This window comes from Pongo pygmaeus, chromosome 10, assembly GCF_028885625.2.
Source record: "Pongo pygmaeus isolate AG05252 chromosome 10, NHGRI_mPonPyg2-v2.0_pri, whole genome shotgun sequence".
In the NCBI taxonomy this organism is placed as follows: Eukaryota; Metazoa; Chordata; class Mammalia; order Primates; family Hominidae; genus Pongo; species Pongo pygmaeus.
Genome location: NC_072383.2, coordinates 120,038,965 through 120,064,789, shown reverse-complemented (window position 1 = coordinate 120,064,789; position 25,825 = coordinate 120,038,965). Strand labels below are relative to the sequence as shown.

The 25,825-nt window shown below is 50.8% G+C and overlaps 1 protein-coding gene across 10 annotated transcripts in view; it reads left to right on the top strand.

Moving 5' to 3' along the window:
* Positions 1-249: 249 nt before the first annotated feature.
* Positions 250-25,825, top strand: part of CAMKK2 (calcium/calmodulin dependent protein kinase kinase 2) — a 76,844-nt gene continuing 51,268 nt past the window's right edge. For 2 of the 10 annotated variants that reach the window (XM_054443123.2, XM_054443124.2), the window contains exons 1-3: positions 250-371; positions 21,146-21,675; positions 24,821-24,868. In XM_054443123.2, coding sequence (XP_054299098.1) covers positions 21,205-21,675; positions 24,821-24,868 — 519 coding nt within the window. In that variant the 5' untranslated portion in view covers positions 250-371; positions 21,146-21,204. Of the gene's footprint in view, positions 372-17,816; positions 17,914-21,145; positions 21,676-24,820; positions 24,869-25,825 lie in introns of those variants that run through there. The other 8 variants (XM_054443126.2, XM_054443119.2, XM_063647127.1 and 5 more) reach the window with 5 other exon arrangements.

The window sequence follows — 25,825 nt, the reverse complement described above, 5'->3', positions numbered from 1 at the left end:
CTCTTCCCCCGTTCTTCGCCTCCTCCCTTTCTTCTCCTTGCCCTCCGCCTCGCCGCTACTTTCGTCTTCGCAGGCTCCCGCCTCTCCACCCCTCCCGGCGCAGGGCCGAGCCGGCGGGGGCGCGCAGGGGGCGGTGCGCGGCGGGCGCGGGCGGTTCCGCGTTCGGGTTTCCCGCGGCCGTGGCCAATCCCAGCGCTGCCCGGGGCGGCGTCGCGCCCAAGCCGGGCCGGGCGGCTCCTCCCGCCCCCGCCCCCCGCGCGCCCGCCGCCCGGGCAGAGGAGAGGAGCGCGCGGCCGCGCAGAGCAAGCTGAGCCGAGCCGAGCCGAGCTGGGGGCGCAGAGCGCGGGAGGCGGCGGCGGCGCGGAGCCCAGGTGAGCTGGCGGTAGCCGGGCCCGGGGCAAGGGACGCAGCCGCCGCGGCCCCGGGCGCCCGCTCCGTTTCCCTCTCGAGGCGGGGGACCGCCGCCGGGATGGCACACAAAGCCCCGAGGCTGGCCTGGGGCTCCCAACACCGAGGGACCCCACGTGCGCCTCCCCACGCCCCGCCACGTGGAGGGACACGGTCCCCGACAGCCCTTCCCCCGCGTCCTCGGGGCGCCCTGGGCCTCGGGATGGCCTCCTCGGCTGGGCCGCGCCCTGTCCGGGTGGCAGGGGCGGTCCTGGAGTTTGGAACCGCTGTCACCGGGGGCCGGGTCCGTCAGGGTTCGTGGAGGCGGCCTAGGCCCACCCACTCGCGTTTGACAGGTGGGGAAATCTGGAGCGTTCCGGGGAAGAGAGGACCAGCGGACTTTGAGCACCCCCACCCCGCAGCCTGCCTGTCTCGGGGCAAACCCAGGCCCTGGTGGCTTGGACACCAGGTGGCAGGACCCTAGGCCAGCAGTTGTGGGGACCTAGGGGACCTTTGGCTGTCTTCGGTCTGCCCTTTGACCACCCCCACCTCACCTCTTCTCTCAGCCGGAGCCTCACAGGCTTGGTCCTTCTGACCTAAATTCACCTCGGGGTTGCAGTATGCTGTGAATGCAGAGAGACGTCCGCCTGACTCTCAGGGACACTGGACCCAGCCCCTCTCAGCATTGGGGCTCAGTGCCTGGGAGGCCACCCGACCCAGCCTTGAGCTTTTCCTGGCTTTCCCCCAGCCCCTGCACTGCCTAGCTGGGGAAGTGGGGTGCTTTCACAGCTCTGCCAGCCTGCCCTCCTGGCCACTCTCACTTGGTGCTGGACAGGATGCAGCTCAGCCCCTCCGATCTCCCCCAAGAAGGCTGAGCTTTGGGGAGGGCGTCTCAGTGCTATCAGTAAGAGAGGGATACCTGGCCTCCGGATGGGACCTGCAGCGTCCATCTCCCTACAGGCAACTTTTACCTTCCCCAGCCTGGTGTTTGGAGTCCCCACGCAGGGGATAGAAACTTCAGGTGCCCTGGAGCTGTGCTGCCATTTACCACTCCCCCTCCCCTAGCTCTGCCCCCAGAGGAGAGAGAAGAGGATGGCTTTATGTCCCCATAAGCTCCTTTGTTCCTTGGAGGAGGCGGGGGCTGCAACAAGGGGAGGGCTTTGGGGGAGTTAGCCACCCTCTTCCCTAATCACCCCACAAAAACATGCAGTTTCAGAATAAATAGTGTGCATGCCATGCAAATGCAGCTTTAGGGCAAGCCCCACATACCCCTTCCAGACTGCTGCTCATACACCCTTCCTATGGAGGAAGCAGGCATTGGTGACACACACCCTTCCTATGGAGGAAGCAGGCATTGGTGATGAGGACGCAAAACATATTTTTGTAATGAAGAGTAATAGCCATCATTTGATGAGCCCCTAACTTGGATAATAATAAGAATACTTATTTATTTATTTATTTATTTTGAGATGGAGTCTCACTCTGTCGCCCAGGGTGGAGTGCAGTGGCACAATCTTGGCTCACTGCAACCTCCGCCTCCCGGGTTCAAGCGATTCTCATGCCTCAGCCTCTCTAGTATCTGGGATTACAGGCACCACCACCATGCCTGGCTAATTTTTGTATTTTTAGTAGAGAAGGGGTTTCACCATGTTGGTCAGGCTGGTCTTGAACTCCTTACCTCAAGCGATCCGCCTACCTCAGTCTTCCAAAGTGCTGGGATTACAGGCATGAGCTGCTACCTGGCCCTGGACAATAATAATAACAGTATTAAAAACTAACATCTATTGAGTTCTTGCTGCCTGCCAGATTCTGTGCTGTGTGTTACTTGCATTATCTCATTTAATGCCTACTAAATCCTACAATGTAGGGAATTTTAACCCCATAGTAGAGATTAGGAGATTGAGGTTTACAGAAATCCTGCAGTGTTGCTAGGATTTAGCCTCATTTTATAGAAGGGCTCAGAGAAGTTAAGTAACTTGCCCAGGGTCACACAGCCAGTGCAGGCATGTCAGGCCTTAGAACCTTTGTGCACCTGTTCAAGAGCAGAGGCCCTGGCAAGGCTGCCCTGAGCTTCTTGAGGAGCCCAGGTGTTTGTTTTGTTTTGTTTATTCACTACATCAGTGTTTGCCAATGCAGCTCTATGCAGGGTCTATAGTACTTACTGCCCATCCTTAGATGTGGCTAATGGGCTGGTAACCAAATATAGTCACTAATAACAACGCACTAGTTCTCATCCGGGGGTGGTCTCACCCTCCTGGCAAGGATTTGGGAAAGTGTGGGGGCGACTTTTGGTTGTCAAAATGATGCTAAGCACTCCTGGCTTTTAGTGGGCAGGAGTCAGGGATGCCTACTAAAGTGTCCTGTAGGCAGGCCAGGGCCACGACATAAAGAATCACCCTCCCCTGGCCGGGCATGGTGGCTCACGCTTGTAATCCCAGCACTTTGGGAGGCCGAGGCAGGAGGATAACCTGAGGTCAGGAGTTCGAGAACAGCCTGGCCAACATGGTGAAACCCCGTCTCTACTAAAAATACAAAAATTAGCTGGGCATGGTGGCACACCTGTAATCCCAGCTACTTGGGAGGCTGAGGCAGGAGAATCGCTTGAACCTGGAAGGCGGAGGTTGCAGTGAGCTGAGATCGCGCCATTGCACTCCAGCCTGGGGCACAAGAATGAGACTTCCTCTCAAAAAACAAAGAAACAAAAAACAAAAAAAGAATCACCCTCCCCCAAATGCCAGCAGTGCTACTGTTGAGAAACACCACAAAGAATGAGTGCTGTTGCGATCGAAAGAGCACAGGGCACTGAGGGTTCTGGAGAAATCTCAGACTGGTGTGAATCTGGGAGGCTCCCTGAAGGAGGTGTCATTTTTGCAGAGCCTTGAAGGATGGGCCAGAAATGGGAGATTGGTTGGGAGTAAGAGGGGAAGGGGATAGGGTGGGGTGACCTAGCAGGGAACTTTGTGCAGTAGCCGGGGGTTTCCTCTTTGAGAACCTCATCCTAGATGGAAGATGAGTGGCTGGACACCACTCTCAGGGGAGAGGACCAGGCCAAGTTGGGTAGGCCAAGCCTGTTTTCAAGGCATTTTGGCTCAAATTTTAACATGGGCCACAGAATCACCATTATTCTATCAACTCATTTTATGGAAGGGCTCAGAGAGGCTGAGTAATTTGCTCAGGGTCAGCTGTGATCTTCTTCCCTCCTCAGCATACTTTCTTCTGGCGGTTATGGGAAACATTTCATTTCCTGATCTTGGGGATTTGGGGCAAATGCTATTTCAGATTTTCCTTTAAATCAGAGGGTCTTATATTGCTTATTGCTTTGTTTTGTTTCTTTTCTTTTCTTTGAGATGGAGTTTCGCTCTTGTTGCCCGAGCCAGAGTGCAGTGGCGTGATCTCGGTTCACTGCAACCTCTGCCTCCCAGGTTCAAGAGATTCTCCTGCCTCAGCCTCCCGAGGAGCTGGGATTACAGGCACGTGACACCACACCCAGCTAATTTTTGTATTTTTAGTAGAGACGGGGTTTCACCGTGTTGCCCAGGATGGTCTTGATCTCTTGACCTCATGATCCGCCCGCCTCAGCCTCCCAAAGTGCTGGGATTACAGGCGTGAGCCACCGCGCCCGACCTAAACTTAACCATTTTAAAGTGAACAATTCAGTGGCATTTAGTACATTTATAGTGTTGTACAACCACTACTTCTGTCTAGTTCCAGAGCATTTTCATCACCCCCAGAGGAAACCTTGTACCCATTAAACTATCACTCTGTCTTCCCAGTGCCCCTCCCCGCAGCCCCTGCAACCACCAGCCTACTTTCCGTCTCTCTAGATTTGCCTGTTTTGGACATTTCATATAAATAGAATCATGTAATATATGACTTTTGTGTCTGGCTTCTTTCATTCAGCATCATGCTTTCAAGACTGATCTACGCCGTAGTGGCTGTCAGTGCTTCATTTGCTTCTATGGCCCAGTACTATTCCATTGTGTGGATGGACTGCATTTTGTGTATACATTCATCCATTGATAGACGTTTGGGTTGTTTCCACCATAAGGGCGTCTTAAGGCTACTTTGTCCATTCCCGTGTCTCCGTAGCCCCTCAGTTAATGAACTTCTCGGCATAAGACATTTTTTTGTCACTCTGTTTGGAGGGAGCAGGTGATGGAAGAAAGGTTTCTTGAAATCACTCAGGAACCAGTTTCCCAACCCAAGGTTTTTGGGATTCCCTTCACTGCACCCTTACCTACCCCTTACAAGAATCGTGGCTCCCCATTTAAACCCATTGCTGGCCAGGCGCAGTGGCTCACGCCTGTAATCCCAGCACTTTGGGAGGCCGAGGTGGGTGGATCACTTGAAATCAGGAGTTCGAGACCAGCCTGGCCAACATAGTGAAACCCTGTCTCTACTAAAAATTCAAAAATTAGCTGGGTGTGGTGACGCATGCCTGTAATCCCAACTGCTCTGGAGGCTGAGGCAGGAGAATCGCTTGAACCTGGGAGGCAGAGGCTGCAGTGAGCCGAGATCAGTGTGACTGCACTCCAGCCTGGGTGACAGAGCGAGACTCCGTGTCAAAAAAAAAAAAACCCACAAAACAACAACAACAACAACAAAACAAACCCATTGCCTCCTGGATCAATTCATGGTCATTTCATTACAATTTTCAGGGACAGTCTTGATTTTATTCAGTTCCATTCTTTTCAGTTATGATGACTTTTTGTTTTTGAGATGGGATCTCACTCAGTTGCCCAGGCTGGAGTGCAGTGTTGCCATCATGGCCCACTGCAGCCTCAACCTCCCAGGCTCAAGAGATCCTCCTGTCTCAGCCTCCTGAGTAGCTGGGACTACAGCCCTGCGCCACCATGCCTGGCTAATATTTTTAATTTTTTTGTAGAGACAGGGTCTTGCTTTGTTGCCCAGGCTAGTCTCGAACTCTTGGGCTCAAGTGATCCTCCTGCCTTGGCCTCCAAAAGTGCTGGGATTACAGTTGTCAGCCATTACAACCAGCCATGTTTTGTTAAATGAAGGTCCCCGTGTGATTTTATTAGTATATATTTTGTGAGACTTTTTTCCAGGTAAGTAAACCCACAAAGTAGAGAAAACCAGACAGATAGTGCCACGGCCCTGTGGCCATGAGTGGAGTCAGCCCAGTCTGTCCTGATAGCTTTGCCAGGAATACCTGCCAAGAAAGCAGAAATGGAAAAGCTGGCCTGAGAGGAACGCCAGCAGAGATCAGCTCCTGAACCCTTCCATGTTCCAGACGAGGGAAGTGGAGTACAGAAAGGAAGGGAGGACGTGATCTTTGCAGAACAATTACCTTGAACCACGCTGTGTACTAGGGACTGCCATAGAGAAGATCAACTCTATAGCCACCCTCTAGGTAGGTTTGGCACCATTTCACAGATGAGAAAATCAAGGCTCAAGGTCCTTTGGGATCTGTATCCTTTCCTGATGCACCTTCTCTTCCCGAGGTCTCAGGCCTCCCTTGGCTCCCCCCCCCCCACCCTTTTTTTTTTTTTTTAAAGACAGGGTCTTGCTCTGTCCCTCAGGCTGGAGTGCAGTGGCATGATCTCAGCTCACTGCAACCTCTGCCTCCCGGGTTCAGGCGATTCTTGTGCCTCAACCTTCCAAGTAGCTGGAATTACAGGCACGTCCCATCACGCCTGGCTAATTTTTGTATTTTTAGTAGAGACGAGATTTCACCATGTAGGCCAGGCTGATCTCGAATTCCTGACCTCAAGTGATCTGCCCGCCTCAGTCTCTGAAAGTGCTGGGATTACAGGCGTGAGCCACCGCGCCCAGCTTTGGCTCCGTATACTGGCAAATTATGCTCGTTTTCTGATGGAGTGGAGTCCACCTTCCCCGGGAGGTTATGGGATGGAAAGCATTTCCCAATAGTTTAGGGCTCTGAGAAATAAGATTTAGAATTATTATTTGTTTTCTTCCCTGATTGGACCCCTTTCTCAACAAAACCAAAATAATAATAATAATAAAAAAGACATCTTTAAAATGATGTGAGTTCTGTTAGATTTTGTAGGGAAGACCCCTGGCTCCTGCTTTCCCCGTCGGGGATGTTACTGATCCAAATGGGAAAGGGATTATTTTAGCTGCCAGTGTTTCGGTTTCAGTCATGTTTGTAGTATTGCCACTGAAGTTTTTTTTTTTTTCAATTATGAAACATTTTAAGCATAGAGAAAAGCCAAAGTTTTGCTTTGTTTTTTTGGACTGGCTTACTTTTTGGAAAGCTGGAAGGAGGCCCAGGAGGTGACGGAAACGGGGCAGAGTGGGGCGCCCTGGCTCTGCAGTCTCGACCCTTCACCCAGCCCACTCTTTTGGTTGGGGTGGGGTGGGGGTGGGGGGTTGGTGCTGGTGACAGGCTCTGCCCTGGGGAACTGAGAAATGCTGGGACTTGGTTCCTGTCCCAGGTGAGTGGTCTCGGAGCCTTTTGGAAAAGATGAGCAATTCTGACATCCTTTCCCTTTTGAAAAGGAATGAAAGAAAATGAGAAGATTCTGTTGTGCCCCCACCCCACCCCATCCTGAAAGCTGCTGAGCAACTATTTTTATGTTGCCTCTTTTTATCCTGGTGGCTTCTGTAAATAGTTGAGAGATGACAGTTGCAGAGATAAAAATGCTAATCCCAACCTGGAAAAGAGAGGGATGGTGGTCCTCGGAGGAAAGGGGGCTGGCAGTCAGTGGGAAGGCCAAGGTGTTACCTCTCTGCCCATGTGGCTTAGGCGTGAGGCAGGAACCCAGCGGGTGGGCTGGGAGCATTGTGGGTGGTGCCCGAGAGAAGCTTCTGTTAGAGAAGTTTAAATGGGGAACCAGTGTTTTGCGGGGGCCGGGGTGCAGGAGGGAGAGCACACTCCCTTTTTTGTTTTTGAAATGTGCTTTGAGGTATTGCCTTCAAGGCTTCTGGCAGAGAAATATTTTATTAGGTTCATCCTGGACAGTTCTGCCCTCTAGGTCCAGGTGTGGGGATGTTGGGCCCCGCAGAGCTGCAGAGCTGGCTCCCTGCACTCTTCTTGTCCCTCAGCTGAGGAAGCTTGCAGCTAGATTTAGCAGGATGTCCAAAAGGTGGGGAGGAGGGAGGGAGAGGGGCCGTGGGTGGCCCAGGCACCGATGCCTGTGGGTTTCGAGCTGGCCCTCTCCATCTCTGATTTGCCAAGAGCATGTTGGAGTAGAAGTCTTTTTCTTGTTCATTACAAACTGAAATTCCAGTTGTTTTCCAACCTCTTCCTTTGGTTCAGTGAAAGATTGGGAGGGATGCAGTGGGGGAAGAGGAAGGAAGGAAGATGGTTTCTATACTTTATTTCCAAATACCTCCCTCCCCTAAACACATACCCAAACTCACCCACACATTCGTAAGTTCCTCACACTTCAAGGCTGGGGCTACCCGTGCACACCTGGCTTTATTTTTATTTATATTTTTTAAATTTAAAAATTTTCGAGACAGAGCCTTTCTCTGTTGTTCAGGCTGGAATGCAATGGTGCAATCATAGCTCAGTACAGCCCCAACCTCCTGGCCTCAAGGGATCTTCCCACCTCAGCCTCCGACAGAGCTGGGACCACAGGTGTGCAGCACCACACTTGGCTAATTAAAAAATTTTTTTTTGTGGCGATGGGGTCTTGCTATGTTGCCCAAGCTGGTCTCGAATCCTGGCCTCAAGCGATCTTCCTGCCTCGGCCTCCCAAAGCACTAGCATTACAGGCATGAGCCACCACCGTGCCTGGCCCACAGCTGGCTTTAGATGCCTGACTGTGTGACTGGGGCCATTCTTTCAGTGATATTTCATTATTGACTAAGTAATAGCTGCCTAAGAACTCTTAAGACAGTTGGCCCTGGCAAGCAGCAAGACAGGGGAGCTGCTTACTTTGTGAGCATCCAGGGCCTCAGGGGTCACTGGGCTGCAGGGCAGGCCACCTGGATCTCCTCCTGGCCCAACTGCGAGCCTGCTGGGCTGCCTGGATGAGGTCATCTCAACTTCTCTGAGTCTCAGTGACTCCATCTGCAGCCTCTGTTGCGCTGATTGTAAAAGCCATGTGAGAATGTGCTCTTATGACACATGGAAGCAAGGATGTGAAATGATATGCATACGCTATTTTTAATTTTGTAAAATGTGATGCATATGGACAAGGGCTAGAGGGGAAGATGAAGAGTTAGCATGGCAGGATTAGAGATTTAAGAGATTTTGTTTTAAAATAAATTGAAACCAGCTAGGCACAGTGGCTCATGCCTATAATCCCAGCACTTTGGGAGGCTGAGGCAGGTGGATCACTTGAGCCCAGGAGTTTGAGACCAGCCTGGGCAACATGGCAAAACCCCGTCTCTACCAAAAATAAAAAAAATTAGCCAAGTGTGGTGGTGTATGCCTGTAGTCCCAGATACTCGGGAGGTAAGGTGGGAGGATCACCTGAGCCCAGGAGTTCGAGGCTGCAGTGAACTATGATTGCACCACTGCATTCCAGCCTGGGCAATAGAGTGAGACCCTGTCCCCCCGCCCCCGCCAAAAAAGGAAGCCAATTGAGGGCCGTGAATTCAATAACTGCCAAAGTTCTTTCTTAGCAACAGCTTGTATATAGTGAGCATTCACACTTGTGCCTTCCTGAAGCACTCAGTAGCTGGATGATTGTGGGCAAGTCAGCCAGGCTCCCTGTGCCTCAGTTTCCTCACTGGTGGAACAGGGATAATAGCAGGACCTATTTAGCCAGACGTAGTGGTGCGCACCTGTAGTTGCAGCTACTTGGGGGAGCTGAGTTGGGAGGAATGCTTGAGCCCGGGAGATCAAGGCTGCAGTGAGCCAAGATTGTGCCACTGTACTCCAGCCTGGGTGACAGTGAGACCCTGTCTCAACTAAACCAAACCAAACCAAACAGTATCTATAACTCATAAGGTGGTTGTGACAATTAGATGACACAGGCTTAGAAGAGTGCCAAGCACTCAAGAAGGCTAACCATTAGTATCACTGCATCTGCAGCAATGTGATTCTTGTGTTGAAAATGCCAGTTTCTTCTCCTCTCCCTGTTCATCAGCCCTTCCCTGCCCCATCCTTGATGTTTTAAGATTAAAAGAAAGAAGAAAAGCAGTGTTGGAAATGCTGGTTTCTGCCTGTCAAGGTGAAGGCTGTCCAGGTTGCCAGAGGCCTTGTAGCTGCCTGGCAGTTTGGCCTGGATGAGAGCCCTGGGGTGTAGGGAGACAGCAGCTTCCCTGTCAATCAGCTCTGTCATTTGTAAGTCAGGGACTTTGACTGTAAATGACGGAAAACTAATCATGAAATAGCTTAAGCAAAAATGGAAATATGTTGGCTCATGTAGTTAAAAATTGAGGTACATGAGCTTCAGGCATGGCTGAATCCAGGTGCCTAAACAGTGTCTTCAACCTCAGCTTTTTTCCATCCATTACCTCTCTTCTCTCTTCTTAGAATTCATTCTGAGGCAGGGTTCTCTCCAGCCCCTGGTAGCTTTAGGAATATATCCTCTGAGCTCTAGGTTCAACAGAAAGGACATTCTTTTCAACACTTCCACAAAATCACAGAATAAGACCCAATAGACTGACTTGGGTCACACATCTACTCTCTTTTTTGAGACAGGGTCTCACTCTGTCACCCAGGCTAGAGTGCAGTGGCGTGATCATGGCTCACTGCTGCGTCAGCCTCCCCAGCTCAAGCGATCCTCCCACCTCAGCCTCCCTGGTAGCTGGGAATACAGGTGTACGCCACCATGCCCAGCTAGTTTTTTTTTGTATTTTTGTAGCGATGAGGTCTCGCCACGTTGCCCAGGCTGGTCTCAAACTCCTGAGCTCAAGGGATCTGCTCACCTCAGACTTCCACAGTGCCAGGAGCACAGGTGTGAGCCACCATGCCTGGCCCACACATCTACTCTGTTTCTTTTTTAGATAAGGTCCTCCTCTGTTGCCCAGGCTGGAGTGCAGTGGTGCAATCTTGGCTCACTGCAACCTCCTCCTCCCGGGTTCAAGTGATTCTCATGCCTCAGCCTCCTGAGTAGCTGGGATAACAGGCATCCGCCACCATACCTGGCTAATTTTTGTATTTATAGTAGAGGTGGAGTTTCACCATGTTGGCTAGGCTGGTCTCGAACTCCTGGCCTGAAGTGATCTGTCCGCCTTGGCCTCCCAAAGTGCTGGGATTACAGGCGTGAACCACTGTGCCCGGCCTCATATCTATTCTTGAGTTACCCACTTGACTAGAGCAATTGATAGCCAGCTGGCCAGGCTTGAGTCACATGCAAATCTCTGAAGCTGATGGTGGGGTCAGCCCTGTAGGGCTACCTCTCACGTGGAGGGATGGCTTCCCAGACATAAATTGGGCTGCTGTTATCAGACTAAGGAAACTTCAACTCTAGGCCAGCTAAAGAAAGCTTCTGACCTTCTGAGTGGCCTTGGGACAGAAGAAATAACAACTTCTAGCCAGTATTTACTGAGCGCGAGCAGTGTCCTAGAAAGTTCTAGGCCCGGGAATTCAGCTGTAAACAAGGAGGGCAAAGCCACAGCTCTCGTGAGTTAGTCATGTCCATGTCCCTGTGCCCAAATCCTGTGTATTTCTCCTCCAAGCACTTTGAGACACTGTGCTTTCGCCCTCATCTCTCTCAAGCACGGGTCGAGGTCCCAGGAAGGCAGAGGACTGGGCTGCGTGCTCCCCCTTGTTAGAGATTTTGGCCCAGCCTGGACTTTATTCAGGACGCAATATGTGGACATGGCAGGGCTGTGCCTGTAATTGTTGGCCCCTTCCTGAAAAACTCAGCCTGGCCGGGTGCAGTGACTCATGCCTGTAATCCCGGCACTCTGGGAGGCCAAGGCAGGTGGATCACTTGAAGTCAGAAGTTCGAGACCAGCCTGGGCAACATGGTGAAACCCTGTCTCCACCAAACAATACACAAATTAGCTGGGCATGGTGGCGCACCTGTAGTCCCCAGCTACTTGGGAAGCTGAAGCAGGAGAATTGCTTAAACCTGGGAGGCAGAGGTTGCGCTGAACTGAGATCACGCCACTGCATTCTAGCCTGGGCAACAAAGCGAGACTCCGTCTCAAAAATAAATAAATAAATAAAAATTAAAATAAACAAGAACAACAAAACTCAGCCCAATTGTTGCCCTGCCTAGAACCACTGTGTGACTTTGGGCAAATCAGTAAATCCTTCTGAACCTTCATTTTCCTCATTGGTGGAATGAAATGGTCAGAGCAGGTGACCACTGATGTGCACCTGTCTTTGCACTGACATTCAGTGACCTGAAAGCAGGGGCTGCAGACTCAGACACCTGTAGCGGAGAGGCAGGGCATGAGATGTGGGCCGAGGGGAGGGCGTGGGCTGTGGCAGGCAGCCTGTCCTCAGCTTTGGAGAGGCACTGGGAAGTGGTGAGGACTGTGGCGTGCTGGCGAGTGTGTCCCCTGCCCAGAGCTGCAGTGAGTGGTTGCCAGGATAGAACACAGGCCCAGCGCTATCAGTGTGCAGTTCTTCAAGAGAATCTGTAAATTTGCACTTTTATCTGAAATCTCCTGGCTCTGAAATGTTGGCATCTCATTCAAATATTTATTTATTTAGCGACAGGATCTCATTCTGCCACCCAGGCTGGAGTGCAGTGGTGCAATCATAGTTCACTGCAGCCTCCAACTCCTGGGCTCAAGCCATCCTCCCGCCTCAGCCTCCTGAGTAGCTGGGACTACAGGTGTGAGTACCATGCCCAACGAATTAAAAAAATTTTTTTTGTAGAGATGGGGTCTCACTATGTTGCCCAGGCTGATCTTGAATTCAGCATCAAGTCATCCTCCCACCTCGGTCTCCCAGAGTGCTGGGATTACGGCCATGAGCCACTTCTTCTTCAAATAGCTTTGAACGTGGTGTAAGGCCAATATATCGGTGGCCAGATGTCACACAGGAGTCACCATTTGCAACGTTTTTGTTCTGGGGACCATGATGAGGACGGGGTCTCTGAAGCCTGAGATATCTCTATTGCCATCTGACAAGGGAGGGCCTTTGTTTTTGTGGACCCAGTTGTTTCAGTGGCCCCAAATTAAAGAGTGTTGAAGGAGAGCCGGTTGTAACAGTTGGTGTCACTGGATCTGATAACCCTGCTTAGCTGGGCTAGGGCCGTGGGTCTGAAATATTCCAGCACCGCCTCCATGGATGCAGCCGAGCCTCTCAGGTCTCCCCCTAGAGCTTTGGGAAATGCCTCAGAGTCTGTGGCCTCCAAGGCAGCCGGCTTCTCCAAACCCCACTGGTTGGGTGGGGTGCTCTATTATCTTCCTAGAGAAGCCGTGACCAAGTCTCACACACTGGGTGGCTTAAAGAACAGATATTAGGCAGGGTGCAGTGGCTCATGTCTGTAATCTCAGCACTTTGGGAGGCTGAGGTGGGTGGATCACCTGAGGTCAGTAGTTCGAGACCAGCCTGACCAACATGGTGAAACCCTGTCTCCACTAAAAATACAAAAATTAGCCGGGCGTGGTGGTGGGTGCCTGTAATCTCAACTACTCAGGAGGCTGAGGCAGGAGAAGCACTTGAACTTGGGAGGTGGAGGTTGCAGTGAGCCGAAATTGTGCCATTGCACTCCAGCCTGGGGGACAGAGCGAGACTCTGTCCAAAAAAAAAAAAAAAAAAAGAACAGAGATATGTTCTGTCATTTCTGGAGGCCAGAAGTCTGGGATCAAGCCTTGGCAGGGTTGGTCCCTTCTGAAGGCTCCAAGGGGAGTCTGTTCCAGGCCTCTCCTGGCTGCTGGTGGTTGTTGATAATCTTTGATGCTCCTTGGCCTCTAGAAGGAGCATCGTCTCTGCCTCCATCTCCGTGTGGCCTTCCCCCTCCATGCTGGCTGGCTGTGTGTCTACCTTTCCCCTTTATTGGACTAGGCCTGTTGGACTGGGGCCCACTCTAATGACCTCATTTTAACTTCATAATCTCTGTAAAGACCTGTCTCCAAATAATACCACATTCTGAGGTCCTGAGGGTTAGAAAACTGCCACATAACTTTTTTGGGGGACATAGTTCAACTCACAGCAGGGTCTGAGCCCAGTCCCTGTAGCATTGCCCTGGGCTGCCATTGGCTCTCGTCATCATCATCCACTTCCCACAAAGCTGTAGCCCCTTCCAGCCCCTCCTCCCCCACTTCGTTCCCACTCCCGGGCTCCAGACCCAGGGAACTTGTTTCTGTTGCCTCCACTCTCCTGCCTCTTTTCCACAGGGGGCCTTCTCAGAAGCTGTTTCCTCTGCTGGGAACAAGTTCCTGCTCCTTTAGTATCTACTCACCCTGTAGGTCTCAGCCTAATAGACGTTCACCAAGAGGGGGCCTTCTTTCACCCACCGCCTCCCTTCAAATCTAAAGTGGTCCCCTCTGGTATTCTCTTTGATCATATCCTGGTCTTCTGCCCCAGTCTGTGCTTATAGATTCACTTGGGCCCTACTATTTCTTTTTCAAGATGGAGTCTCGCTTTGTCACCCAGGCTGGAGTGCAATGGCCAAATCTTGGCTCACCACAACCTCTGCCTCCCAGGCTCAAGCGATTCTCCTGCCTCAGCCTCCCGAGTAGCTGGGATTACAGGTGCCCGCCACTGGCGCCCGCCACCACACCTGGCTATTTTTGTATTTTTAGTAGAGACGGGGTTTCACCATTTGGCCAGGCTGGTCTTGAACTCCTGACCTCAGGTGATCCACCCGTCTCAGCTTCCCAAAGTGCTGGGATTCCAGGCGTGAGCCACCGCGCCTGGCCTTGTGCACCTACTTTTAAACGTTGGTCCCCCTCACTGGACTGTCAGTCCTCTCGAGGGCAAAAACCACATCTGTTTTGTTTATCCAGCACGTGATCATTGCTTTATAATTACTACATGAAAGAACAAATGAATGAATGAGTCAATGAATGAATGCATTTCCTTGAGGACCTCCGTAGGCCTCAATTTCCCCATGTGAGACAGGGTGTGGCTGGCTGAGCCCATTTTCCCAAGGAGGACATTGATGTCCCGGGCAGGACATCGTCCGTGGCCTTGGCAGGATCCTTGGAGCTGTTTTGGGCCTTTTTGTTGTGCCCGGGATGAGGCAACCTCAGGGGAGCCTGCACAGGTGTGTCCGGGCTTGGGAGCACCTCTTTGGCACCCACTGGCAGCTTGCTGTGCGGGAGGTAGCGGATGCAGGTTCGAAACAGCCCCTAGGAAATCAGAATGTGTTTCCTGGAGGCCTGCGCCTATCGGGGACCTGCCCTGATAATCACGTAGGTTCTTTTCTACTTTCCTAAGCGTCGGCTGGCTTGAGAAATAAAATGACAGAGTAGAAAAGAGAGAAATTTTAAAGCTGGGCGTCCGCGGGAGACATCACACATTGGTAGGATCCGTGATGCCCCACAAGCCACAAAAACCAGCAAGTTTTTATTAGGGATTTTCAAAAGGGGAGGGAGTGTGCGAATAGGTGTGGGTGACAGACATCAAGTACTTAACAGGGTAATAGAATATCACAAGGCAAGTGGAGGCAGGGCGAGATCACAGGACCGCAGGACCGAGGCGAAATTAAAATTGCTAATGAAATTTTGGGCACCATTGTCATTGATAACATCTAATCAGGAGACAGCGTTTGGAGATCAACCGGTCTGACCAAAATTTATTAGGCGGGAATTTCCTCTTCCTAATAAGCGTGGGAGCGCTATGGGAGACTGGAGTCTATCTCACCTCTGCAATCTCGACCATAAGAGACAGGTACGCCCCGGGGGGGCCAGTTCAGAGACCTACCCCTAGGTGCGCATTCTCTTTCTCAGGGACGTTCCATGCTGAGAAGAAGAATTCAGCGATATTTCTCCCATTTGCTTTTGAAAGAAGAGAAATATGGCTCTGTTCTGCCTGGCTCGCCAGCGGTCAGAGTTTAAGGTTATCTCTCTTATTCCCTGAACAATTGCTGTTATCCTGTTCTTTTTTCAAGGTGCTCAGATTTCATATTGCACAAACACACATGCTGTACAATTTGTGCAGTTAATGCAGTTATCACAGGGTCCTGAGATGATATACATCCTCCTCAACTGACAGGATTAAGAGATTAAATTAAAGACAGGCATAGGAAATCACGAGGGTATTGATTGGGGAAGTGATAAGTATCCATGAAATCTTTACAATTTATGTTTAGAGATTGCAGTAAAGACAGGCATAAGAAATTACAAAAGTATTAATTTGGGGAACTAATAAATGTCCATAAAATCTTCACACTCCACGTTCTTCTGCCATGGCTTTAGCCGGTCCCTCCGTTTGGGGTCCCTGACTTCGGCTGGCTGAGCCCATTTTCCCAAGGAAGTCATTGATGTCCCGGGCAGGACATCGTCCGTGGCCTTGGCAGGATCCTCGGAGCTGTTTTGGGCCTTTTTGTTGTGCCCGGGATGAGGCAACCTCAGGGGAGCTTGTGCAGGTGTGTCCGGGCTTGGGAGCACTTCTTTGGCACCCACTGGCAGCTTGCTGCGCGGGAGGTAGCGGATGCAGGTTGGAAACAGCCCCTAGGAAATGAGAAGGTGTTTCCTGGAGGCCTGCGCCACTCAGCTTCCTGGCAGAGGAAGGAGTGTTTCCCTCATCCTGGCCCAGGTCCCGGGTCCATCTGCTCCAGGAAGGCTCTGGTGGCTCGTGATGAGCTGCCCTGTGAGAGGGAACAGGGTAGAGGCACAGCCTTCGGGGATGGCCTCTGCCTGGATTTCATGGGGAAGGATGCAGGGCCAGGGCTGATATTTTGTCAAATCCAAGCAACTTTGCAAAAAAGTCCTCTCGCGCTCCGCCCTCTGGAATCGAATGCTTCACTGTCCTTCCCTGGCAGAGGGCCTGGTCCTTTGAGGGTTACATGGCCAGGCGGTTATCTCCGTGCTGGGTGCCTGATGAGAGCTCAGTTGAATGTTAGCCGTTGCTGTTTCCAAGCTAAACTATTGTCTTTTTGCATGATTTCTTCTGCACAGAGTGTTGGTAGCTTTCATCAGATCTTTGTAGGTTCTGTGACCCCCAAACTGTTCAGGACACTGGCCTAGACTCTATAGGTATCTGTGAGGCCAGAAGCCCCTGGATGCATCTCTTCCTGTCAGGGCCTGCGTCCCTGGGTCTCCTCTCTGCTGAGCTCTGGGGTTTCACGCTTGCCCTGCCAGCGCCGACGTCCCTGCCCTGGGTCTGAGCCGTCTGTCCTCTCCATCCTCCTCCAGACTGCAGAGGCTGAGACTCCGTCAGGGCTGTGCGGGAGGCCCGGGTCAGATGCCAGCTTGCCAAGGAGGCCGATTAAAAGCAGCCTTGCCGGGGGCGGATGGCTTGGTGCCCTTGGCCTGGTGTAGAGTTCGATAAGCAATTGTTTTCCTGTTGGTGAGAAAAAAACAATCTCCATTGACCTTCCCAGGCACTGCTGGGCCTCATTTTCTTCTCAGGAACTCTTGCAGCCCTATCAGAGGCAGCTCTAGGATGGGGAGAGACTGCCTGCCTGCCCTGGGGGACGCAGGCCACATGGCCAGGGCTGAGGGACACACTCAAGAGCAAGCCAGCTCTCTTGGACATCGGTCCTCGTGGGAACATTCCAGAGCATAGGCTACCTACCAGAGCAGGCCATGGGCATCTGTATTAGTCCGTTTTCACGCTGCTGATAAAGACATACCCGAGACTGGGCAATTTACAACAGGAAGAGGTTTAACTAGACTTATAGTTCCACGTGGCTGGGGAAGCCCCACAATCATGGCGGAAGGCAAGGAGGAGCAAGTCCCCTCTTACATGGACGGCAGCAGGCAGAGAGAATGAGGAAGAGGCAAAAGCGGAACCCCCTGATAAAACCATCAGATCTCGTGAGACTTACCACCACGAGAACAGTGTGGGGGAACCCTCCCCCGTGATTCAGTTATCTCCCACCGGGTCCCTCCCACAACACACGGGAATTATGGGAGTACAATTCAAGATGAGATTTGGGAGACGACAGAGTCAAACCATATCAGCATCCAACAGGTGTTTGTTGAAGTAATAGTTTTTGAGCACTTAACCATGTGCCAGGCATGATTCTGAGTGCTTGGTTCATCTAATCCTATGACTATCAGATGGGCACCAACTTTACAGGATGTCAATGACCTTAAGCTGTTGAACTTCAGGGGATCTGAGTTTCCTCTTCTGGGAGATAAGGATCATGAAAAGGAGAAGTAAAGTAGCAGCAGCTAGGGCCACAGAGAAATATCGAACTTAAGTTGTATTCTCTCATTGACAGGGAAACTGAGACAGGGACAGAGTTGATGATTTCTTTCTCAGATACAGTAAGGGGGATGGGGGACAGAGAAATAGGAGATAAGACCAACTGCTCCCCTCTCCCGACCTCCTGCCCCATCTGATCCCGTAGCATCCTAGGCATCCTAGGCCTTATCATCATAACTCCGATCATGGTTACAGGTATTTTTTTTCCTTTAAAACACTTTTTTTTTTTTTTTTTTTTAGATGGAGTCTTGCTCTGTTACCCAGGCTGGAGTGCAGTGGCGCAATCTCGCCTCACTGCAACCTCTGCCTCCCGGGTTCAAGTGATTCTCCTGCCTCAGCCTCCTGAGAAGCTGGGATTACAGGTGCCCACCACCACGCCTGGCTAATTTTTGTATTTTTAGTAGAGATGGGGTTTCACCATATTGGCCAGGCTGGTCTGGAACTCCTAACCTCAAGTGATCTGCCCGCCTTGGCCTCCCAAGGTGTTAGGATTACAGGTGCAAACCACTGCGTCTGGCCTGAATTTGACTATTCTAGATACTTTATGTAACTGAAATCTTACAACACTTGTCCTTTAGTATCTGGCTTGTTTCACTTAGTGTACGTCTTCACGGTTCGTCTGTTTTGTAGCGTGAGTCAGAGTTTCCTTCTTTTTTGTGGCTGTGTAGTATTCTGTTGTATGGCTCTGCCACATTTTGTTTATTCATTCGTCTGTTGATGGACACTTGGTTATACCTTTTGGCTATTGTGAATGATGTTGCTATGAACATTAGTGTACAAGTATCTGTTTGAATCCCTGCTTTCAATTCTTTTGGGTCTATACCCAGGAGAGGAATTGCTGGTTATATGGTAACTCTACGTTTAACTTTCTGGGGAGCCACCAGGCTGCCTGATTGTAGTTTGAATTTGCAGTTCTCTTACTATGAGGTTGAACATCTTGCCGCATGATTGGACTCTTTGGCGTTCTCTTACCACACACTCTGTGTGCATGAGTCAGGCCTGTGTCAGGGCTGGGAAGTTGCGTTTTTCCCTTTTGCCTTTCCTGTTGGGCTTTCCCTGCCACATGCCTGGCATAGTAGCTATTCCATCAGTTCTTCTGGAAGGACCGTTCCTAGAGTGCTGAGGGACATTTTCTGCCTCTCAGCCAGATCCTCCAGGGAGCTCTGGCTTTCCGCTGTCTGTACCTTCCTCTCTGTTACCCCACTACCACCCAGTGTCATCGGAGATACCATTTTATTCATTCATAAAATCTCTGCTGAGCGCCCACTGTTTTCCTGGGACATCTAGAGAGACCCCCCCGCTTTTTTTTTTTAAGATGGAGTCTCCCTCTGTTGCCAGGCTGGTGTGCAGTGGCGCAACCTCAGCTCACTGCAATCTCTGCCTCCCAGGTTCAAGCAATTCTCCTGCCTCAGCCTCTCCAGTAGCTAGGATTATAGGCATGAGCCACTACACCTGGCTAATTTTTGTATTTTCAGTAGAGACGGGGTTTCACCATGTTGGCCAGGATGGTCCAGAGAGACCCTTTGTGATGTGGGTGATTAGCATGGAGTGGCCATCATCCATAGGTGTCTGTCCACAAATGTACTCCCTGAATTCTAGTGGTACCTGTGACATTTGTCCAGCAGAATTTGTCAAACACGTTAACCAAAGGTTAATGTTCTGTCCCAGAGACGGTAAGAATTGACAGCCTAAGGGCATGTGTTAATCTTTTTTATTTTTATTTTTTGAGATGAGTCTTGTTCAGTCACCCAGGCTGGAGTGCAGTGGCACGATCTCGGCTCAGTCACTGCAAACTCCACCTCCCGGATTCAAGTGATTCTCCTGCCTCAGCCTCCCGAGTAGCTGGGATTATAGGTGCCCATCACCATGCCCAGGTAATTTTTATATTTTTAGTAGAGACGGGGTTTCACCAGGTGGGCCAGGCTGGTCTTGAACTCCTGACCTCAGGTGATCCACCTGCCTTGGCCTCCCAAAGTGCTGGGAGGATTACAGGTGTGAGCCACTGTGCCCGACCTCTCTTTTTTTTTTTTTTTTTTTGAGTCTCGCTTTGTCATCCAGGCTGAAGTGCAGTGGCGCGATCTCGGCTCACTGCAACCTCCGCCTCCCAGGTTCAAGTGATTCTCCTGCCTCAGCCTCCTGAGTAGCTGGGACTATAGGTGTACATCACCACACTCGGCTAATTTTTGTATTTTTAGTAGAGATGGGGTTTCACCATGTTGGTCAGGCTGGCCTTGAACTCCTGACCTCATGATCCACCCGCCCTGTCCTCCCAAAGTGCTGAGATTACAGGCGTGAGCTGCCGTGCCTGGCCTTTTTTTAAAAATTGAGATATAAGTTCCTATAACATAAGTTGACCATTTTGAAGTGTATAGTTCAGTGGTATTTAGTACATTCACAATGCTGTGCAACCATTACCTCTGTCTAGTTTCAAAACGTTTTAATCACCCGAAAAGGAAACCCTGTGCCCATTAAGCAGCCATTCCCCACACCCACTAATGTCACCACCCCCATAGTCCTAGGCAACCATTAGTCTACTTTCTGTCTCTGTGGAGTTGCATATTCTAAAAATTTCATATAAATAGAATCATATATATGTGACCTTTTGTGACTGGCTTCCTTCAGTTAGCATAATATTTTAGAGGTTCATCCATATTGTGGCATATACTTGATTCCCCCCAACCTTTGTTTTTTTTTTTTTTGAGACAGTCTTGGTCTATTGCTGAGGCTGGAGTGCAGTGGCATGATCTTGGCTCACTGCAACCTCCGCCTCCTGGGTTCCAGCGATTCTCCTGCCTCAGCCTCCTGAGTAGCTGGGATTACAGGCACACGCCACCATGCCCGGCTAATTTTTGTATTTTTCGTAGAGACGAGGTTTCACCATGTTGGCCAGGCTGATCTGGAATTCCTGGCCTCAAGTGATCTGCCTGCCTTGGCCTCCCAAAGTGCTGGGATTACAGGTGTGAGCCACCGTGTCCAGCCCTGACCTGCATTGTTAATGCCCAGCATTTAAAAATAAAAAGTCAGGCAACCTTATTAACCTCCTTAGGGCTTCTCTTGGGAAAAACAAAGGGAAGACCAGTAATAGTAGGCCCAGATTCCTGCCGAGCAACAATTGGCTTGAGCTGGAAGCAGCTGTCAATTCTCTAGGGGACATGTCTGCGCTATTTGGGGGTTTTCTTATACTTGTTCCTATAGGAATTGAGTTAGGAATTATTGTCATGGTGTATGAGAAGTAGTTCCAGCTACTTGGGAGGCTGAGATGGGAGGATCACTTGAGCCTAGGAGTTCAAGGGTGCAGTGAGCTATGATCGCACCACTGTACTCCAGCCTGGGCAACAGAGAGAGGGAGAGACCTTGCCTCAAAAAAAAAAAAAAAAAAAAAAAGAAAAAATAATAAAAGAAAAAATATAAGAAGATGCAGACTGTGCTTTTCTGTATAGACTCAGAGATCAGATCACACCATGTTTTGCAAGATTTTTTTAGGATGTCAGCTGGAGGCAGGAATTAGACAGCAGCCTGGGCCAGGAGGAGAGGGGATCCTTTCCTGTCCCTGCCCGTAGGAGCTGGGCCGGCTGACCCTTTCTCTTTCTGCAGGTGGCTCCGCTGCCGGATGGGAGTGCCCCAGTGTGCTGGATGAAGCTGGCGCATGCACCATGTCATCATGTGTCTCTAGCCAGCCTAGCAGCAACCGGGCCGCCCCCCAGGATGAGCTGGGGGGCAGAGGCAGCAGCAGCAGCGAAAGCCAGAAGCCCTGTGAGGCCCTGCGGGGCCTCTCATCCTTGAGCATCCACCTGGGCATGGAGTCCTTCATTGTGGTCACCGAGTGTGAGCCGGGCTGTGCTGTGGACCTCGGCTTGGCCCGGGACCGGCCCCTGGAGGCCGATGGCCAACAGGTCCCCCCCGACACCTCCGGGTCCCAGGCCCGGCCCCACCTCTCCGGTCGCAAGCTGTCTCTGCAAGAGCGGTCCCAGGGTGGGCTGGCAGCCGGTGGCAGCCTGGACATGAACGGACGCTGCATCTGCCCGTCCCTGCCCTACTCGCCCGTCAGCTCCCCGCAATCCTCGCCTCGGCTGCCCCGGCGGCCGACAGTGGAGTCTCACCACGTCTCCATTACGGGTATGCAGGTGCGTGAGCCGGTGGTGAGCCAGGTCCTAGGGGTCCCCGGTGCCCTTCCCTGCCTCCAGCAGGGCCTCTGTGGAAGGTTGGGCTCCCCCAGAAGGATTTGAGTGCCATGGTTGACCTAGGAGTTGACTCCAGGGAACCTGGGGGGCGGCTGGGACCAAAAAGGGGCCCTAGGAGGGTTGTGAATCAGCATGGGGAAGGGAGGGCGGTCAGCAAAGGGTGGGTCATGGAGCCGGTTACCAGTGTGGAGTGTGGGCTGCTGGGGCTTGTTCCTTCTGGGGGACCCTGGGGAACAGCACAGAGCAGCAGCCTCAGTCATCCCACCAGGGGCAAGGGAGCTGGGGTGTTTATACTCATGGGTGAGAGCTGCTAGGGCGGGTGTGTGTGACCCGCTGTGGGTGTGGACAGAGCAGCTGCAGGGCCAGAGGGGACCTCCAGCAAAGAGACTGAGGTGTGGGCGAAGGTGTGATGGAATGAGGTGGGTCGCTGAGAGCCTGGCGACAACCCTCCTGGCCGAGCGTGTGTTGGCACCAGGCACTGGGTTCAGCATTTCCTGTGCATTTCTCACAAGACCCTTACCGTAAACCCTGGGGGGATAGATTAGAACTCAGATCCCCACCAGGGTTCACAGGGCCCTGTGTGGTCTGACCCTTTCCCACCCTTCCTGCCATTCTGCTGCCAGCTCCCTAAGCTCCCTCTGTTCCTGCCTTCGCATTCCTCGGAATCCAAGCTCTTGCCTAAGCTCCCTCTGTTCCTGCCTTCGCATTCCTCGGAATCCAAGCTCTTGCCCGCCTTGGGTCTGTACTCTTGCTGTTCCTTCTGCTTGGAACCACCTCCCCCACCACCCCATGCCAACTTTGTAAGGCCTATTCCGATAATGTCCAAGTCTCAACTCCAGTATCACCTCCTCCAAAAGGCTTCCCGGGCCACCCTCCCTAAAGCACCCTCCAGCCTCTGTCTGCCCCATGGCCCTATTTGCTTTCCTTAACATTCATCAGCATCTGATTATCTGTGTTTTGGTTTAGTTGTTTATTGCCTGTCTCCACTCAGCCAGAACGTAAGCTCCATAGGATCATTTCATCCACCCCCACACCCTATCCCATCCCCAGAGCCTAGCACAGTACCTGGTGCATAGTAGGAGCGCAAAAATATTTGTTGAAGGAATGAATGAATTTAATTGGAAGAAGACCCAACATCAGGATGCCTTTCTAAAGGGGCTTTTTTGTTGTTGTTGTTGTTGAGACAGAGGGTTGCTCTGTCGCCCAGGCTGGAGTGCAGTTGCGCAATTTTGGCTCACTGCAACCTCCGCCTCCCAGGTTCAAGCTATTCTCCTGCCTCAGCCTCATGAGTAGCTGGGACTACAGGTGTGCACCACCACGCCCAGTTAATTTTTTTTTTTTTTTTTTTTAAGTAGAGATGGGGTTGTGCCATGTTGGCCAGGCTGGTCTCGAACTCCTGACCTCAAGTGATCCACCTGTCTGAGCCTCCCAAAGTGCTGGGATTACAGGCATGAGCCACTGTGCGCTGCCAAAGGGGCTGATTTTGAAGGGGCTATAGGGACTACATTTTGAAGGCCAGGAAAAACTTTCATAATTGGAGATGGGGCGTTGGAGAGTTGAGAGGAGGGAGAATTCACAGCATGAGCCAAAAACAGAGCTAGGGCCTATGAGCAACGGCTCCTTTTTAGCTTAGCTTCTTTCACAGCATCATGATTTTGAGATTTATCCATGTTGTGGCGTATATCTGTAGTTCCTTTTTATTGCTGAATAATTTCAATTGTATGGACGTACCACAGTTTGTTTATTCATTTACCTGTTGAAGGACATTTGGATTGCTTCCAATTTTTTATTATTACAACTAAAGCTGTTATTAATATTTATATGCAAGTCTTTGTAAACACATTTTCACTTCTATTGGGTAGAATGGCCTGTGGTACGGTAGATGTTTGTTAAGAAACTGCCAAGGACTGGTGTAATGGCTTATGCCTGTAATACCAGCTACTTGGGAGACTGAGGTGGGAGGATCACTTAAGACCAGGAGTTTGAGACCAGCCTGGGCAACATAGCAAGACCCATCTCTACAAAAAACAAAACAGGCTAGGCCCAGTAGCTCACGCCTGTAATCCCAGCACTTTGTGAGGCCAAGGCGGGAGGATCACCTGAGGTCAGGAGTTAGAGACCAGCCCGGCCAACATGGAGAAACCCCGTCTCTACTAAAAATACAAAGAATTTAGCTGGGCGTGGTGGTGGGTGCCTGTAATCCCAGCTACTCAGGAGGCTGAGGCAGGAGAATTGCTTGAATCTGGGAGGCGGAGGTTGCGGTGAGCCAAGATTGTGCCATTGCACTCCAGCCTGGGCAACAAGAGCAAAACTCCACCTCAAAAAAAAAAAGAGCCAAAGTTTTAATTTTGGTGAAGTCCAATTTATCATCTGTGTCTTTTGTCTGTACCTTTTTTGTATTATCTAAGAAACCCTTGTCTACTCCAAGGTTGCACAGACTTCCTTTTCTTGTATCACTTTATGTTTTTACAGGACAGTGTAGCCAAGGATTACTTGTTTGATTTAAAATTTACTTTTTAAAAGTAGGAACAACCTTCTTTTAAAAATGGGTTACACAGTGTGTGGTTACATTTTGACAAAATACAACAAGCAAAATCAGTGTTGTTAGAAGTCAGGAGAGTGGTCACCTGGGGGAGGGCAGAGGTGCGAGTGGCTTCTGGGAGCTGGGGATGTTCTCTTTCTTGATTTGGGTTCTGGTTACCTGTTTGTGTTTAATTTGGAGAAATGTATCTAGTTGCAAACTTTTTTTATTTTTTTTTTGAGACACAGTTTTACTCTGTTGCCCAGGCTGGAGTGCAATGGTGCAATCTCCGCTCACGCAACCTCCACCTCCCGGGCTCACGCGATTCTTGTGCCTCAGCCTCTTGAGTAGCTGGGATTACAGGTGCCCACCACCATGCCTGGCTAATTTTTATATTATTAATAGAGACGGGATTTCACCATGTTGGCCAGGCTGGTCTGGAACTCCTGAACTCAAGTGATCCTCCCGCCTTGGTCTCCTGAAGGGCTTACAGGCGTGAGCCACCGCGCCTGGCCTCTAGTTGCAAACTTAAAATTCATTTTCCACATGTCTCTGCTTACTCCCTAGGACTGTGTGCAGCTGAATCAGTATACCCTGAAGGATGAAATTGGAAAGGTAAATATCCCCGGGGCTAGGCTGGCTTTCTGCATTCACCAGGGGAATTCAGATACTGTGGAGGGAACGGGGTAAAGCTGGGAGCAGAAGAGGAGTCTTTGAAGGCAAGGTTGGTGGAGAGGGTTTTGTCATTAATGATCTAGGTTTTTGGTTTAGTTTTGTTTTCTTGTATCTTAAAATTAAATATATTTCTGCAGAAGCTCAGAAAGCTTCCAAAGAAATTTCATATTGCCTTGGTGATAGTTACATCCCCATTACATTTGGGGTTTTGTTTCACCCGAGGTACTCTGACATCTAGTTTAGCCAATGGGGGGTATCATTACCATGGTCAAAAATCCGAATGCCAATAAAAAACAAGTAAGTAATATAAAGGAGTGAGGCATGCCAGCTGTAAGGTAGCAGGGAGTGGTAAGGACTGTGGCAAACCATTCACATATGGAAATACAGGCTACATATAGCTAGATCTTCCCATTTTTTCAAAAGAAACTAGGAATCTTGATTTTTTTTTTTTTTGAGACAGGGTCTTGCTCTATCACCAAGGCTGGAGCGCAGTGGCCCAATCTCGGCTCACTGCAACCTCTGCCTCCTAGGCTCAAGTGATTCTCCTGCCTCAGCCTCCCAAGTAGTTGGGAGTACAGCTGTGCACCACCACACCTGTCTAATTTTTGTAATTTTCGTAGAGACAGGGTTTCACTATGTTGCCCAGGCTGTTCTCAAACTTGACCTCAAGTGATCTGCCCACCTTGGCCTCCCAAAGTGCTGGGATTACAGGTGTAAGCCACTGTGCCTGGAAAGGAATATAGATTTTTATATCAGACCTTTCTGTTTTTTTTGAGACTGAATTTCACTGTGTCGCCCAGGCTGGAGTGCAGTGCCGAAATCTTGGCTCACTGCAGCCTCCGCTTTCGGGTTTAAGTGATTCTCAAGCCTCAGCCCCCTGAGTAGCTGGGATTACAG